The 19,429-nt window shown below is 32.8% G+C and overlaps 2 protein-coding genes, 1 long non-coding RNA gene and 1 pseudogene across 4 annotated transcripts in view; all 4 read left to right on the plus strand.

Moving 5' to 3' along the window:
* Positions 1,694–3,691, plus strand: LOC109128911. The gene is made up of 3 exons (XR_002035235.1): positions 1,694–1,853; positions 1,953–3,332; positions 3,418–3,691. It is a non-coding gene; the product is annotated as an uncharacterized LOC109128911 (long non-coding RNA).
* LOC104741771 (primary amine oxidase-like) lies at positions 4,262–8,392 on the plus strand. Its single transcript, XM_010462684.2, has 5 exons — positions 4,262–5,176; positions 5,748–6,132; positions 6,242–6,355; positions 7,072–7,616; positions 8,021–8,392. Exons 1-5 carry the CDS (start codon positions 4,395–4,397, stop codon positions 8,226–8,228), a joined length of 2,034 nt encoding a protein of 677 aa, XP_010460986.1. The 5' UTR covers positions 4,262–4,394; the 3' UTR covers positions 8,229–8,392.
* Positions 8,408–13,429, plus strand: LOC104743702 (annotated as a pseudogene).
* LOC104741773 (primary amine oxidase-like) overlaps positions 14,547–19,429 on the plus strand; it is a 12,283-nt gene continuing 7,400 nt past the window's right edge. Inside the window, exon 1 of one of the 2 annotated variants that reach the window (XM_019236198.1) lies at positions 14,547–15,340. In XM_019236198.1, the coding sequence (XP_019091743.1) occupies positions 14,562–15,340 (779 nt within the window). In that variant the 5' untranslated portion in view covers positions 14,547–14,561. Of the gene's footprint in view, positions 15,341–17,240; positions 18,091–19,429 lie in introns of those variants that run through there. The other variant, XM_010462688.1, reaches the window with a different exon arrangement.

Raw genomic sequence — 19,429 nt, forward strand, 5'->3', positions numbered from 1 at the left:
ATATCAATTTATTTTCCTAGGTTATTAATTCTAGGTGATCATCAAGAATAATATGAAGAACAACCTATGATGAAGATCTAGAAAGTTAATGAATCCTAAATAAACAGATCTACTAAATCATAAAATCCCTGTGAAAAACCCTGAACCTAACAAGCAAACTACTCAGACATATTTGATGAAAAACAAATCATAATTCTGAATAACATGCAATAGATATTAAAAGTAAAAAGGAGTTCAGGAATTCTTCTCTCAAAGGAGTTCAGATCTCTCTCCCAAAAGCTCTCAATATCTTTGTCTCAAAAAGCTGCTTCGAAAATAACTTGCTAGAATAAAACTTAAGGGTTTCTAAAACCCAAAAATAAAATATATACATCCTAAAACACGTCCAGGGGCTTATGTTGCAATTGTGGAAAACTTCGAGAAAAATTGTAAAACTTCCAAAACTTGGTTCTCTGGTCGGATTGGACTGGGTGTCGATCGATGCTGAAGAGGTGTCGATCGACACCATCACTTTGATTCGACTCCAAGTTCGTTTTCTCCGGATTAATGCTCCAGAATGGTCCAAATTGCTTCATTCCGCTCCATCCGTGCCAAAATCCTAAAAAACCTATAAAGACTCTAAAACAACCTAGAAAACAAATGAAAAGACTCAAAAAGCACACTTATATCATGGTTAAAAACCGTAAAAACCATGATATATCACTAGACATAGGTGGACTCCTACGCCCGTTCAGCTTCAGATTCTTGAGAGTATATTCGATCAAGGCACATGAACACCAAGCAAGCAGTAGATCAAAGACATAACCGAAGATCTGAGCCAACACGGCCAGATTGTTGAGCAAAATGTCTACAACTGGTTCCAGAACCGATGTGCTCGTTCCAACAGCAACAACAACAACAGCTCCTAGGCCTGAAAATCTTTGCTTTCTGAGCCCTGAGATGAGCTCAGACCTTCACTTGTTAGGAGTTTTATCAAATCCAAGTAAGTAACAAACAAATAGTGGATTTATAAAAATGGTGAAAATATTGAACATAATGTTTGTAATATTTTTTCAGGAGTTAAAAGAACTTTCTGAGAACTTAGCTGATGAGATAAAGATAAGCTATGATTTTTGACGAACCTCAACCATCTGATAGAACTGATCAAGAATCTGAAGAACCTCGTGGTAGAAATGATGGAGAAGAAATGCAACAAGTTGCTGCGGATTATGAAGCTTCTTCTGATGTAAATCATCATGGGAACTCTGAAGAATCTGCTACTCTCCAAGATCAGTGAAACCAGACATGTTACATCTAGACTAGACTCATTCTGAGGATCTGGATCATACATCAGTTGGTCAGCTGCAAAATATGGATCCACCTGCTGAATCTTATCATAATCAAATAAATGTAAATTTTAATTATTTCGTTTAAGCAAAATACAATTTTTGTATACATTACATGTACCTTGTTTGATGCTTGGATTTGTTTTCTCGATTGCAGGAGAAATTTGAACAAACTTAGGAAAATACAATAGAAACCATTTGTCCGGATGCCACGGGAACAATTCAAAAGAAGCAAGAGATAAGCCATTATCCTAATCCAAAGTTACAATTCTCTGTATATACGTAATCAAAAGTGTATAACTCTTCTTATGCTTAACATTGAACATGAAAATATCATGGATCTGAAGTAGCATACAATGATGTTTTTTTTTTCTAAGGATTGATGCTTAACACAAGTTCTAATACGTAGGTAACTCGACTAAGGCTTCTTGGCGATCAGTTGCAGTTCCTACGACCTCCTTGGCTTCCGGTGATGTTCTTCCTTGTTTCATTAGTGTCTATCTTTCCTAGTACAGCTCTAACTGCTTGGTCAGTTTTATTCTCTGACTTGACTAGTTTTTTTGAATATGTTCAGTGGTGATGTGAGTGAGATCTGAACCAACATTTTAACTTTCTTTGCTACTTAAGCTTAAGATTTTCCGTGACGTATTGGGTGTGACGAGCACAATTTGATCTGAATGCAATGACAGTAAAAGCAAGGTATCCTCTGTAATCTCTTTTGTCAATGTTAATCTCATTTAACACACCAATTGGAAATAGTCTCCGTAGCTTATTGAATGCCTACCTAAGGAGAGCTTTGAATCGTTTTCTTATTTAATTATGTACTCTATGTAGCTAATTGTCAAATCATTATTTAGTGCACCATTACTTCTGCTTTGTGTTAAATGGTTTTGCTATGTGATAAATGGTTGTACTCTATGATAAATGGTTGGTCTTGTGTCATTAGGTAAAAACTTATTAGGCCCATTGATTGCTAGTTATGTGACCTTTAACCATAAACTCCAATTGCACCATTGAGTGCTAGTCACTAGGTTTTGCTCTTCCTTCTCCTTTAAATACAAACCATAAACATACACAATTATTTCAAATGAACAAATACATAATACTTTTTGGTCTCGTATTGCATTTTATTATGGTGCAAGTACTAAGCTTGCTGGTTTCGAGAAAAGAGAGCCCAAGCACTGCAAACAAAGGTGGCAAAAGATCAACGAGATGGTCTGCAAGTTTGTTGGAAGCTATGAGGCTGTAACAAAAGAGAAATCCAGTGGCCAGGATGAGGATGATGTGATTAAATTAGCTTACGAGATATTCTTCAATGATTACAAGGTGAAGTTCACCCTTGAGCATGCTTGGAGGGAGCTTCGCCATGATCAAAAATGGTGTGGAGCTTATACTACGAAAGTTATTGGAGCTTCAAAGAGAAGAAAGTTTGATGATCATCCCTCACAGTCATCAACCTCAGTTCCAAAAAATGTGGAAGAAGAAGGTCGTCCTTTAGGTTTTAAGGCAGCAAAGGCCAAAGGTAAAAGGGCTGTGAGCAGGCCAAAGACTGTGGAAGAAGAAGGTGCTTCGCTGATGAGTTTCAGAGCATGTGGGAGATAAGGCAAAAGGAATTTAGTTTGAAAGAGAAGCAAAAAATGCATAAAATGCTTGACCGTCTCCTTGCTAAAACAGATCCGCTTACAAAAATGGAGATTGCTTTAAATAATAGGCTAATTAGTGACAAGTTGTCAAGTTAGTTTGAGTTTCAGTTTATGTTTATGTTGTCTGCTTCTATGTTGTCTCTTTCAGTTCTGTTTTATGTTATGAGTTCGAAGTTGTATGTCTGTATTATGCTATGAATTTGTTGGTTCTGTGCAGTGTTATGTTTAATTGTTAACAGTTTGAGTTGGAGTTTTTGTATGAGGTTGATGTTTGGATGATGTTTGGGTTTTGGCGGGTGTAACAGGTAAAAGCATGCGGCGAACATACGACAGTTGGTCCTCTATTAGGTCATGTTTACCGAAGGTAAAAAAAAAATATACTGATCTTTTTAAACAAATGTAAAACAAGTTTTTTTTAACTATAAAAGAAAACTTTGGTGTTTGAAAAGATCAATTGGTAATCAATTGGTCACAAACGTAGAATAAGAAGAGAAGAAGAAGAAGAATACAAGAAGAATAAGACAAGAGGAATCAAAAGCCAGCCACAAGTTTTGTGAGTTAACACATGGTCACGGACGTAGAAGAAGAAGAAAAGATGAAGAAAAAGCCAGCGACAAGTTTTTGTACCATATGTACTTTGTATGCTAGGAACCACATGTGTAGCAAGCAATGTACACAACAAAATTCTTATAGATTTGTATCACCACAAGCTCTTCTATATAACTCACATGAATTGTAAAACAATATACGTTCTCCTGTAACCAAAAAATCTCTCTTCTTTAACCAAAAATTTCAAGATCCAACATTTAACTAAAGCATCTCCTTCTCTTTTCTTTAACCACACAAATAAGTTCAAAATAAATTATGCTCTCTTGATAAGTAACGAGAAAATTTATGACTAGGACCAAAAACGTTTACAATGTGTCTTTCAAAAGTTAAAAAGAAGAAGAATAATTTGAAGTTTTATGAATAAAAGAGAAATTTACATTTGTTAAACTGAAGTATGAAAAGTACATTTTTCCCCCCTTTAGGATCAGCCAACCACCTGAGAAAATCCGAACTTTAATTAAGACAACACTTTCTTTCTGTTTGTAGTTTGCATTACTAATGTACTGTCAAGAAAAAAAATGACATTGTAAATTTTGTGTATATAATCCCTATTAATTTGTGTGCACAACAAATTTTCTACTAATTGGAAATATATATAACTCTAATATTTCCTTTCATGTGTGGTTCTAACTCTAGGGTTCAAGATCGATGGACACAAGGTCAAAATAAAATACTTATCCATATATTTTCTGAAACAACTTAATGTTGAGGACCGCAAAACCCTTTTTCCTTATGTGTTCAAGCGCAAAAGAGAAGGAAAATTTTGGCTATATATAGTATACACTATACATAACCAAGACAATCAAATTACAAAGCAATGGCTCAACTTCACTTCACCATCTTGATATTTTCTTCCGTTTTCGTAATATCATCCTCGAGCTTCATTCCGCCGCCTCACCCCTTCGACCCCTTGACCGAGACTGAACTCAACCTCGTGCGTACTATCGTCAACAAGTCGTACCCTATTGGTCATAACCATAAGTTCACTTTCCAATACGTGGGTCTCAACGAGCCAGACAAGTCCCTAGTATTGTCATGGCACTCATCACCAGACCACAACGTCAAACTACCACCACGTCAAGCGTTTGTCATCGCCCGAGATAAGGGCAAGAACCGAGAGATGGTTGTTGACTTTTCCACTCGAGCCATTGTCTCAGACAAGATCCACGTAGGAAATGGTAACCCTATGCTCACTCTTGATGAGCAGCATGCAGCCACCGCGCTTGTTCTCAAGTTTAAGCCGTTTTGTGACTCGATAATGAAACGCGGCTTGAACTTGTCGGAAGTAGTGGTCACATCCTCAACGATGGGATGGTTCGGTGAGGCGCAGACGAAGAGGTTTATAAGAACGATTCCATTTTATCTAAACGGATCGGTGAACACGTATCTTAGACCAATTGAAGGAATGACGATAATCGTTGACCTTGACAAGATGAAAGTAGCGGAGTTCAAGGACAGGTTCACAGGTCCTATGCCGAAGCCTAACGGGAGAGAGTACCGTATCTCCAATCTCAAGCCGCCGTTTGGCCCTTCACTTCGAGACGCCGTCGTTTTTCAGCCGGACGGTCCCGGGTTTAAGATCGATGGACATGTCGTGAGGTAAAAAATGGTACCAGTTGTGAGTTAAAATAACAAAATAAGAGCAACTATGCCACATACATCTTATAAATCAATTTCGCCAAACAATAATTCAACTAAATATGAAAAGAAATTTTTTATGTCGGTAACTGTGAAAATAGGACAGTTCTTTTTTTTTTTCTGCTCAAATTTTCTGATTTCGAGATAATTGCAATTAGTTGTTGTTGGTCATAGTTAGATTTGAAGAATTTCTTTTTTGAATTTAAAATGAAATATCAGACGACAGAATACATTTGTTAAATACATTTTATGCAGATTTAAGTTCAAGTTAGATATAAAACTAAAGAATTTATACTATTATGGAGTATGTGGTATTGTACAATACGATAAAACCCAATGTTTTCAGATCTAACATGCATTTGCAGTCGATAGGGTAAATCCGGTGACCTCAATCACTAATCTGGTTCAAGTTTATTGTAAAAATCTGCTAATTGTAAATCTGGCAAAATTTTGAAAATTCCGGTAAAAATTCTGAATTTAAAAATTGCACATAATTTTTTTTCAACTGATATTTTGATGTGATTGTGAATAGATGGGCAAATTGGGAGTTTCACATGTCCTTCAACGTTCGAGCTGGTCTTGTCATCTCTCTTGCATCCATTTTCGACATGGACGTGAACAAGTACCGGCAAGTCCTATACAAAGGCCATTTATCAGAGATGTTTGTCCCTTACATGGACCCACATGATGACTGGTACTTCATCAGTTACCTAGACTGTGGTGAATTTGGTTGCGGCCAATCTGCCGTGTCCCTTGAGCCATATACCGATTGTCCCCCAAATGCTGCTTTCATGGACGGCATCTATGCGGGCCAGGATGGAACTCCTACAAAAGTATCAAATGTTATGTGCATTTTCGAGAAATATGCCGGAGATATTATGTGGCGACATACCGAATCTGAAGTACCCGGCATGAAAGTAATAAATTATAATATCTTATCATGAAATCTATCTTCGTATATAACATATTTATAGGTTTTTTTTTGTTGATAGTTAATATATATATTTACACAAAATTTTGTTGCAGATCACAGAGGTTAGACCAGATGTAAGTCTTGTGGCCCGGATGGTGACGACAGTGGGAAACTACGACTACATCATTGAGTACGAGTTCAAACCTAGCGGTTCCATCAAAATGGGGGTAATGTCTTTCAAAAACTTTTCCCAGCTTTATATATGCATTTTAATTTATATACTGATTTTAGGAGCTTAGTTGTTTATAATTTCCATATTCGGCTACAGCTAACTCTCTTTGTACATTAAATATGCTTACATAGTTACATTTAAAAGAAATATTTTGGTCTATTTATGAAACATTAGTTGAAAATTCAAAAAGTAAATACAAAGACAGCAGCACATTTATCATAAATACTATAAAAAAGACTGCAAACCGAAAAGTAACAATATATATATATATATATATATATATATATATATATATATATATATATATTTGTGATAAATTTAAAAATATATGTATTTTAAATTATATATATATTTTTAAATTATATATATATATTTAAATTATATCAGTATTCAAAATAAAATAATAAATATTTAACTGTAAACACCAATTAAATGTAAGAAAAAAATCACATTTCAACTCTACCATGAATAAACAATAAGATTTAACTACAAATTATGGGTGTTACTATTTGTCATTATATAGCTACACTAAGTAACCAATTAAAATATCTATTAACTTAAAATTTGGTCACTAATTTATAATAGCTTGTAGGTATTATTTGTTATTAATTTTTTGTAACAAAAAAATATAGCTATATTATACAAATTCTCTAGTGATCGATATTCCCAATTTTGTTTTTTTTATGTTAAATACCACTTTAATGTGCATAGGTTGGTTTAACCGGTGTTTTAGAAGTTAAACCCGTGGAATATGTTCACACATCAGAGATCAAAGAAGACGACATCTACGGGACAATTGTTGCTGACAACACCGTTGGAGTAAACCACGATCACTACGTAACATTCCGTCTTGATCTTGATATCGATGGTACGGATAATTCATTTGTTCGTACTGAACTTGTGACCAAGAGGACTCCAAAATCTGTTAACACACCGAGAAAAAGCTATTGGACAACAAAAAGAAACACAGCAAAAACCGAGACAGAAGCTCGGGTGAAGCTAGGGCTGAAACCGGAGGAGTTGGTGGTGGTTAACCCTACTAAAACAACTAAGCATGGCAATGAGATTGGATACCGTCTGATTCCTGGGCCGGCTACAAGCTCACTTCTTGCCCAAGATGACTACCCACAGATTCGAGCAGCATTCACCAACTATAACGTGTGGATCACGCCGTATAACAGATCGGAGGTTTGGACTAGTGGTTCGTATGCTGATCGGAGCCAAGGTGACGACGCATTAGCTGTATGGTGTAAAAGGTACTTTACCTCTATTACTATTTGATTCTTTTTTACATACGTAGCAATTAGTTTGCTTCCTTCTTCATGAGAATTTTGTATAGGTACGTATCTTTGAATAACTGAATCACAATTGACGTAAGATTATATAAACCTTTTTTACAAAGAATTTTAAGGGATTACTGCAAGTAAACGTATAAATACATATAGATTTATCTCAAATTTATGGTGCCAAAGGTACTCTATTAAAAATGTAAACAGCTATACTACAAGTACATTCAATCCAGAAAAAAAATGTAAACACCTGAAATGCTTTGAACAATAATTATATTCTTTTATGAATATAACAGTTTTATGTAAAAAAATTGTACTTTATGTTTATTTTTTGTTGGATTAATTAAAAATTATGCAAATGAATGTAACAGGAATAGGAAAATAGAGAAGAAAGATATAGTGATGTGGTACACCGTTGGATTCCACCATGTCCCATGCCAAGAAGATTTTCCGACAATGCCTACTATGTCTGGCGGCTTTGAACTTAGGCCAACAAACTTTTTCGAGCAAAATCCTGTCCTCAAGGCTAAACCTATGAACCTCACCACCGTTCCAAAGTGTACTCCAAAGAGCAATTAATAACCAGCTCATCATATAATGGAACCAGCTCATCACATAATAAATGCAATTCATGATTTTATATGTATGAGGAATTGTTAAGAGATTCCCAAAGATAATTATGTATTCGGGTGTATCCATATACATATGATAATATGAATAAATAAAAGAACGAAATTAGTATTTATGTGTGTTTAAAAATGTTGTTGTTGGTCTTGGCATTTTTGTGCCTAGAGTAAACTGATAGCTATGTGACCCCATATATTTCAACTCCATTCTTTTTCTATAGTACATGAAAAGGAGAGGACATTAAGATTTGCTCCCACCTACATGTGTTTCACTTAAAGAAAAATACATTTAAGATTTTTTGAAAAGTAACAATAAAATGGTAAATATATACTCTGTTGCTTTAGCTCTTATGGTTTACCGTCAATTATGCCAACTTTGAAAATTTAAACCTACATCGAGTTTTAACATTAAGACAATAAACTGTTAAAAAAAAACTAGGTAGCTAGATAACTATAGCGATTAGAGATACTTTAGTAAATGATGGTTTTGGATATGAGAAAGAACCGTAGTACCGTCAACGTAAGATGCATAGTTTATCAAGGATGGGGGATATATCACTCAATCATATTCTTCTCTGCCTCAATTCCTGAAGTGAAGGAAAAGCCAACTCAACTGCTCCTCTAGCGCCGGTGGTTAATGTAGTTGTTCATGACGTGTTGCGGCTAATCCTTGAGTCCCTCGCCTTATTGTAAGGACAAATCAGTGGAGGTTCAAGACCAAGACCCAAGGAATGGGAGACCCAATTTTTCTCTCTTTTTCATGTTCATCTTTTTTTTTGGTCTTGCCGCGTTCGTCCTGTGCCTTTCGGCTGAGTTTCAGAAGGCTAAGGTAAATGAATTCTGAAATGACTTTTTTCTCAAGTCATCCTTTTTCTGTTCTAAGAGCATGACTTCGGGTTTAAAACTTAGCTAAAAGGTTGACGTTATTTTCTAACGGGAAAGATCTGAAATGGGACGGAGAATCTTGTTATTTACCCGAAAATCATGCTTTCGGGTTAGAATCGCTGCTTTGGTCTGTCTTTCAGTTGCTCAGATCGTTGGAAACGTTGTGGTCTGTAGAGGTTTCTTGAAAACGGACACAACCGGAACGACACCGCTTTGTATAATCCTTCTGTTGTTTTCTTGGTAGGACCGTAGGACCAGCCCCGTCTTAAACAAATATGGGACCTCTGTCAAATTTTTAAAAAACCTAAAAATCTTTAATAAATTTTTTTTTGAAAAAATTGGACCCTCTGGCTTAAAGAAATTTTTTAATATTTAGGATGTACCCATGACATTTGCCTACTCTGCCATAGGGTAGAGACGGCCCTGCGTAGGACGATACTTATTACATCATAGTTTACCAACAAAGAAACAAATATGTTGAAATATCTAGCATTCTAGTGATCTAGTTTTGTAGCCGTGTCATAATCATGATTAAATTTACAATTACGTAACTATATAATACATAAATTAATTGCAGGGTCAATTTTGCGGTTGCGGTTACGTTGATAAGCGTTGGTGCAAGCATGAATGCCCATTAATAGGCATCACACATTCAAGTGAAATGATGAAAATATGGGGGCATATTAATTTTTCTTTTTATGTTGTTATCGCCAAAAAATTATATATATATATATATATATATATATTCAACAGCTTTCATTCATTAAATTTAAATGGAGTCCTCAGAGAGAATGTTTACAGTGTGGTCCTCATGAAAGATGTTTACAAGGCAAGCAGGAATATAAGTGTGACAACCCGTCCGTTGGGGCCAGCTTAGGGTCCGTTGGGGCGGCTAGCAGTGAGGCTAGTGGGGTGTACGGGACGGATTGTCACAATAAGAATAAGATACAAAAGGAGAAAGATTATCCATAGCTTCTTTTACTAAACGATCTGGTCCAATAAAATTCCACAGATTCAAACTTTTGCTTCCTGCTGCAATGCTGCTACTTCTCTTATCCAATTGTGAAGTGTGAAGTTAAATTTATTTTTGTTGGACTTTCTTTTTCATCATTTTGCATGTGGGCTTTAAATTTCAAAGAATTAAAATGGTAATTAAAATTATCTAATTAATGAATTTATTTAGTTATATTTTAGTTTTTAATAACACCTTTAAACAACACTGTCAAAAAAAAACGAAAAAAAAAGTAATTTGTTTTTATAATTTTAAGGCAGACAAAAAAGTTTATGAAAGTTTTTTTTTTCTTTCTAGAAACTGCATATAAAATTAGAAACTGTTCTATAATTTTTTTTACTACTACTACTTATATTTTTGCAAAAAAAAAATTAGAATATAATTTTTTTATTTGCTTTGGGCACTAAAAACATCGAGCCAGCCCTGTGAACAGTGAGTAGAGATACGGTAAAAGGTTACTAAATCACGAGTGTTACCTTGTCAAATTGTGAAAGACGGTGTGTGTTCGCAGCGTCTAGCATTTTGTACGTTACAACGCTGGTCATTATTCGCGGAGCGTTTGCGTCTCAAGCCAAGCCTTCAGTACACACTACAAAAAAACATGTATGTTTTATCATTTATTTTGTATCACAAAACTAAATGAAGTAAATTTAAATTACTTATTTTCAAGTGAAGCAAATAAAAAATGATTAGCATCAATTAGATCATTTGATGTTATAATTATCTAATTTTACTTCAGTTATTTACAATTGATTCAGTTTCAATTAGATTATATCATTTTTTCAAAAATTGATATAAAATATATGTTTATATCATTTAGATAATTGATGTTTTTTGTGTGGACAAAATCACTTTTAAAAAATATTTAAAATTTACATCAATTAAAAATTGATGTTAAATAAAATTATATTTATAGAATTAATAAATCTATTTTAAAACATACTTGTGAACGTAAAAAACAATCAATGTAAAACAATTTGTATCATCATGGGCAAGAGCATGGGCTACAAGTTTTGCTGCAGCTTTTAAGAACATACCAAATCCACCTTTCACAAACACACCAAATTTGCCTAATCGTAATCAGGTAAATAGTACTTATATATTAATTTCACAAACAATAAAATTTCACATCTCGTCCTTAATATAATATATATATATATATATATATTTTAATCAGGAAATGGACGATGGTGCCAATAGATATTCAAACGGTGGAAACACTGCTAGAGATATATGATCACAGAATGGACAATGTTGCCAGTGGACTTAGTTTTACAATGTTTTCTTAGGACTTTGATTTACGTTATTTATTTTCTATTTTATGTTTAATATATGGTTTTTTTAATTAATTATTTTTGGTTTTTAACTTTTAATTTTTAATAAATCAATTAAATAAGCTCTTTTGGTATTAAAATATAATTATTCATATGAAAAATAATAATATTCGAATTAGTTTTTTAACTGAAATAATTATTAGAATCATTTATGAAAACTGACGTGAAGTTACCATTAATTATGTACAAATGATAATAATATCCCAAATCGATTAACGCAAATGATGCAATTATTAAAATCAGTTTAGAAAATTGACACTACTTTTTATTTCAGTTATACATAACTGATTCTAATATTTGAATCGGTTAATGTCAATGATATAATAATTAAAATCACTTCAAAAATTTGACACCAAATTAACATCAATTACATACAAGTGATATTAATAGTAGAATTGGTACTCGAAAATGATGCAATTATTCTAATCATTCTTTATAATTGACACTAATTTTAAATCAACTTAACTAAATGACATAAATACTAACATCATTTAAATAAAATGATATAAATGTTGATGTCAATTTAAATAAATGATATATATTGACATTGATAAAATGATCGATGAAAATATTTGAATATTAGCATCGATTTAGTATAAACCAATACAAATTATTTGCATCGACAAAATGTAAATCATTTTTAAAGTGATGCACATTATTTTTGCATCATTTAAAACTGATACTAATATAGAAAATATATATATTTTATTATTATCACATATTTTTCTAGAAAATATATATATATATATATATATATATTTTTGCATCATTTAAAGATATTTTTGGAAATCTATTTTTTCATAAACGCGAATGGCTTAAAAAGTGGATTTCCTTGAATCTAAAGCTAAAGAAAGAATATTCTTTTAAAAAGAATATATATATTTAAAAGGAAAGAAAGTACAATATAAAAACTTACTTATTGGAGATTGTTACAAAAGACGAGAGGCTATGTGAGAAAGAAAGTGATGCAGGCTATGTGATAATAATATATATATATATATATATATATATGTTCTTTTTAAAAATAAAAGAAAGTGATGCAGATTATTTTTGTATCACTTTAAAAATATGTGATGCAGATTATTTTAAAAATAAAAGAAAGAAATATGTGAAAATAAAAGAAAATATATATATTTGTGCATATGTGATAATATATATATATATATATGTGTTTTAGATGATAATAAAATATATATATATATGCAGATTATATGTTTTAAAAATAAAAGAAAGAAAGTAAAAGAAAGTGATGCAGATTATTTTTGCATCATTTAAAGATGACGCCTAGACGACCGCTTAGACCGCCTCAAATCAAATAATATTATTTTAATATATATATTTTATTTTTAACTGCATATATTTAAAATTTTAAGTATTATATTCATATACATATTTATAAATATTCATATATTATTAATCTAAATTAAATAAATGTATTTGTTCTAAGTTTAGTTTATGATTTATTATTATTTATTTCTTCTAACATATATTTTTACATAATTTTATATATAATGTTTTATATTGTAAACGTCTAAACCGCCTAAAAACGCTTAAAACCCCGACTAGATGTTTTAGGCGCTAGGCGCTAGTCACCGCCCAGATACCGCCTAACGCTTTCTTGAACACTATATACATGATACCTATTTTTTGGTAAAAATATACTTTATATTTGTTTTGGATATATTAAATAGGTAGAAATATAGAAATATTCAAATATATGAAGATGAAGTAATTTTATAATCAAAGACGAACACCATTATTTGCATTTAACATTCTAATTCGTATTTTAAGTTAAAAAAAATTATAACACATGCTATTTGATCAAGAATATTGTTGGAAATGTGTTATTTTAAAAATAATAATCAAACTTTAAGTTAAAATAATTATAACACATTACAGCTACGTCCTCACGTAGCGTTGTGAAAGAAAAACTGCGGTTTATCAAATTTTAAGGTTCAAGGATAGTGAGATAGAGAGAGATTGATGGTGACAGTGTTGCTAGTTGATGAAGATTGATAATCTAAGTCATTCTCAGAAAACTTATAAAACGTAAACGCAACGTCACTCCACACCATGCACACTATTTGTGTTTACGAAACGACATCATTAGGCCAATATTTCAGAAACCCATCTCAGCGTAGTACTGTGGACAAAATATCGACGGTTAGTAATGGTTTCTTGGTCCATAAGCAACCTCGCAATTTATATAATGCAACTAGATCATAATAAATCCACAAATATTTAATTAAACACAGATAACCAAGAAGTGTCTTCATCAACGCTAGCGATGTTAATCAGAAATTTTAGGGACATTTTCACTCAAATTAAGGATTCAATCTATAAAAACTCGAACACCAACATCTAAAGAACTAACATCTAGTAAAGAACCAATTCTGTAATGTCTATGTTATGTATTTTCTCTACATTTTGGTGAATGGATCATATATGTATTGTATGTTTTGTGTATGCATGATATAATATGACTCGTAAAAGCATTTGTACACCATCCTGGTAAAAGCATATGCATTTCAATAACTCCATTTGTTCTAACCCTAGGGTTCAAGATCGATGGACATAAGGTCAAAATGGTTAGTTACTATTTTAAAAAAAAAAGAAAAAAAAATATACTTATGTATAGTACTCACATATTTTGTGAAAGAACTTCTATGTTTAGGGCAACAAAACCCTAATTAACATGTGTTTTAAATGAAAAATAAATAAATAAATAAATAAAATTGGGAATTACTCTTTAGTTGATCTACGGAATTCAGATTCTATTGACTTGGTTTTAGCTCGAATTGGTATTTAGTTGATGAGTTCACTGGAATGCTTTGTTCTGTTCTCTTTTGTCTTTGAAGCTTGAGGACTTATTCATTCTTCAATTGTTTAGTTTTGGTCGAAATTAATAAGACTTTGTAAGTTAGGATCGATCATTCATATACTGTCTCAACAAAACCCTAATTAACATGTGTTTTAAATGAAATAAATAAATAAATAAATAAAATTGGTGGCTATATAAGTACACTTAACCCATGTCTATCAAAATCACAAAGCAATGGCTCGACTTCACTTCATCATCTTAATCTTTTCTTCTATTTTCGCAATCTCCTCCTCAAGCATCCGACCGCCTCACCCCTTTGATGCCTTGACTAGGACTGAACTAAAACTCGTCCGTAACGTCATCAAGAAAACGTACCCAGTCGGTCCGAAATACAACTTCACTTTCCAATACGTGGGTCTCAATGAACCTGACAAGTCCCTAGTCCTATCGTGGCATTCATCACCGGACCTAAACGTCAAACCACCGCCACGTCAGGCATTCGTTATCGTCCGAGATAACGGAAAGACCCGAGAAATCGTTGTTGACTTTTCCTCTCGAGTCATCATCTCGGACAAAATCCACGTAGGGAAGGGTAACCCTACGCTCACTATTGACGAGCAAGAAGCAGCCACCGCACTTGTTCACAAGTTCAAGCCGTTCCGTGACTCTATCAGGAGACGTGGCTTGAAATTGTCAGAGGTTGTGGTCACCTCCTCAACAATGGGATGGTTCGGTGAGACGAAGACGAAGAGGCTTATAAAAACGATACCTTTTTACCTTAATGGGTCGGTGAATACGTATCTTAGGCCTATTGAAGGAATGACAATAATAGTAAACCTTGACAAAATGATGGTAACGAAGTTTAAGGACAGATTCACGAGTCCTCTGCCGAAGGCTAACGGGACGGAGTTCCGTTTCTCAAAGCTCAAGCCGCCGTTTGGCCCGGCGCTTCAAAACGCTGTCCTTTTTCAGCCCAGCGGTCCAGGGTTCAAGATTGAAGGTCACATCGTGAGGTACTATACTAGGATCTCTCTCTTTCTGTCTCTTTGGCCGCACGCACAATTATAGATAAGATTTTGCAAACAATTACTATTCAGCGTGAATAATAGCATATTTTTAGCCTTTTTCTCCCAAAATTTTCTAAGTTGTTGTTCTCACTTACATCTACGAGAGATATTTATAACTTAATTATTAAAAGTCGGTAAACTCTTATAATTTTTTTCTCTTAAATCAGCCAATCAACTGAGAAAATATAAGAACTCCAAACTCTTAAGCCAACATCGTTTTCATGTTAGTGGTAAAGCTACGAACACAGATTACTTTACTTAGATGATTAGATTTATGGACAGCGTTTAAAACAAAATAAGTAACTTATAGTACATATTAGAAAATATACATATTTATATATACTCGTGAGAAAAAGTTTTCTCTAAGAGCATTATTATCCGTTATCTTGGTTTTGAGTGTCTCAGAATTCTTTTTTTAATATATATATATATATTATTTTTATTATTTAATTAAATTTATTATCTAGTACCAATAAAAACAAAACAGCTGTCAGTTTTTCACTCATCTGTGTCTCTGAATGTCGACGCAAAGACACTTTATCTCAAGATTTAATTTTCTCTCCTTCTTTTAATTTTTTTTATTATTATTTTTTTGACACTGATAGAAAGACCCTCCCGATGAAAATGTCCTAAATCAAACATTTTTTCGTACGTTTTCAAACTATTTTAAGATATAATTTTAGTGGCTTATATATACAGATTAACTGTGTGATAATCACACATTGAATATTCTTTAAATAAATTTGAATTTGAATGGCAATAGTAGATGATTATTAAGAAAAACACAATTATTTGATATACTGTCATTGAATATTTAATTTCTCTATTTTTGGTATGTGAGAGAGAATTATAGTAAATAAGAAATTGTGGAAAGAATATGCGCTTTCCAGAAAATTTGAAAATGAAAACTTAATTAACATTTGATTATCAGTTCGTTTTATATGGTTGTGAAATAGATGGGCAAATTGGGAGTTTCACATGTCGTTCGACGTTGGTTTTATATGGTTGTGAAGTATATAATTATGGTTTGGTCTTTCGTTTGTGTTATCCTCAGTCCTATACACCTATATACATAAAAGAATCCTAAACCCAGTTCCAGCATCATAAAAACAAAATTGTAAGTTTGTAGTTAAAATTTTATGGATGTTTTATGTAAATATAAGTCATATGTGACATTAATTACAATATGTTAACTTTTAGTGATTATTGGTTATTTTTATTAAAAAAAAAACAAACACACACTGAATTTTAAACTTTAATTCTTTCTTTATAACTAACTCAATCCTTAAACAAAAATATCATTATTTTTAAGTGAATATTTCAAAGCATATTTTGAGATTTCAAATCTAAACCTTTACATTTATGGTTGGTTCGATTATTTAACATACTGTATGTACATACAATTACAATAAAATCTACTAAATTTGTGAAAACATGTATCAGTGTATCACAAAGATTTTAATGGATGAATAATTTAGTACAAAATTGTTGGACCATTCAATATAAATTTGTAGGTTTAAATACATTCAATGTAATTTCATTTAAAGAGGAATAAAAAAAAACTATAAATATTTGGAAATATATAAAGAACCTACAGTATTGTAATTGAAAATTAATTAATAGATAAGACAGTCAGAATAATTAAGTCCAGATTATTATTTTCCACAAGTCTAATTTTGTTTTCTACTCTCTTTTTTTTTTAATTTCGTCAACGTTTTTTTACTCTCTTGTTTTTGCTTTCTTTTACATAGTTATAAATTCTTTAATTATAAACCCACATATACGCAATATGCTAATCTAATCTAATATTAATTTAATATCATCACGAAAGTATTTTTGCCTATAAGTTGAAACATTAACCAAGTCCATCAAATCAAACAAAAACACATCAAGTCAAAGAACAATATGGCTCCACTTTACTTCACCATTCTCATTTTTTTCTCTATCGTTCTCGTAATCTCATCCTCAGCCTTTACTCCACCGCGTCACCCATTTGATCCCTTAACCGAGACGGAACTCAAACTCGTCCGGACCATCATCAACAAGTCGTACCCCGTTGGTCCTAACCACAAGTTCACTTTCCAACACGTTGGTCTCAACGAACCCGACAAGTCTCTAGTCTTGTCTTGGTACTCATCACGGAACCACACCATCAAACCACCGCCACGACAAGCGTTCGTCATCGCTCGAGACAACGGCAAGACGCGAGAGATAGTCGTCGACTTTTCCTCTCGAGCCATCGTCTCTGACAAGATCCACGTAGGAAATGGTTACCCTACGCTCTCAAACGACGAGCAAGAAGCATCCTCCGAAGTCGTTGTCAAGTTCAAGTCGTTTCTTGACTCGGTTGCGAGACGAGGCTTGAACGTTTCGGAGATCGTGTTCACCACGTCAACGATTGGATGGTACGGTGAGACTAAGGCCGAGACGGAGAGAGTTATTAGACTGATGCCGTTTTATCTTGACGGCACCGTTAATATGTATCTAAAACCTATAGAAGGAATGACGATAATCGTTAATCTTGACAAGATGAAGGTAGCGGAGTTTAAAGATAGGTTAACAGTTACTATGCCGAAGGCTAACGAAACGGAGTACCGTATCTCAAAGCTTAACCCTCCGTTTGGTCCAACGCTTCGAAACGCCGTCCTTTTGCAGCCGGATGGTCCAGGGTTCAAAGTCGATGGACACATCGTGAGGTATAATAACAGCTTATTCCCAAATAAAACACGATTAATAATTCATGGCTATGGGTCTCTGGGTCTGTCTCTCCCTCTCTCATTTTTTTGGCTCCATACTATACTGATAGGTCAGATTTTGCAGACAAAAATTGTTATATGTGGAAATTTAAATTTTAAAAGTTTGTCGCTGAGGTAAAATGATTGAAAATTATGGGTCTTTCTCCTTTTTTTTTTCCCCAAAGATCAAATTTTTGCTAATTAAAATTTTAAAGTGTGTCGGTATAGCTTTTTATTTTTATTTTACCTTTTCGCTACAATTCTCTCATTTTTGTTTTCTTTTTTCTTTTACGATAACAGGGCACATTGTATTTGATATACTTTATACATATTGATTTGAAAAACTATATTCAAAACCAGAGCCAAGCTTGATATAGATGCCTAGATGGCTAGATCATAAAATACATTACTATACATCTTTCTGGCTGTGAAACCAGGATTTATATGAATATTGTGAATTAGTTTTGAATATTTCGGTCTGTCATTTTTTAGGTTAGTTCAATAAAAACGTTTGAATCAAATCGTATCTAAATTTTTTTGTTCTTGCTTAGATTTTGGATATTTTTCCTAATTCGAATAGAATATTTTTAATTAGGTTTTTAATGAAAAGAAATTCATCAATATTGCTTCACCAGTAATTAACAGTCCAGTTAATTTTTTTTTTCTTTTTTTTAAACAATATAATACAAGATCAGCTCAAACCAGCAAATATTCCAGTTAATTAATTGTTGTTGTTAGTTTAAATTATCGACTAGACTTCTTTTTTTCTGAGATAAAGAAATATCGATTAGTTTTCTCGTTGTGTATGCTAGCTTTTTCCATCCATGCTTCATGATAACCATTAGAGTACAAATTTTCAATTAAAAAAAATGAAAACTTTTGCTAGCTTTCACTATCTCCACTGTAACCATTTTAAACATGGGCATTCATTGTAAAGAACAAATAGTTATACTTGAAAGTCTGTGCGGAGGACCCATGCACAAGAAGATTGTTCAAATCTTTTTTATTTGGAAATTTATAAGAACTCCATTATTTCCTTTTATGTGTGGTTCGGACCAACGGGGTATGACTTGTTGATGATATCATTTGGCATCATATTCTTGTTTTCTTTTCCATTCATTAATTCCATAATGAATTTCTTAATACTTTCTTCTCATTCCTTTTTTTTTACTAAAACTAATTAAAGGTGAAGACATTATTTCAGTCTATGATGTGTATGTGAAATAGATTTATCGGAGTCTTCACTACAACAAATATGCACATTGTTAACCAGAGAAAAACGCTATCATAGGTCTTTGAT

Source organism: Camelina sativa, chromosome 14 (genome assembly GCF_000633955.1).
Source record: "Camelina sativa cultivar DH55 chromosome 14, Cs, whole genome shotgun sequence".
NCBI classification, from domain to species: Eukaryota; Viridiplantae; Streptophyta; class Magnoliopsida; order Brassicales; family Brassicaceae; genus Camelina; species Camelina sativa.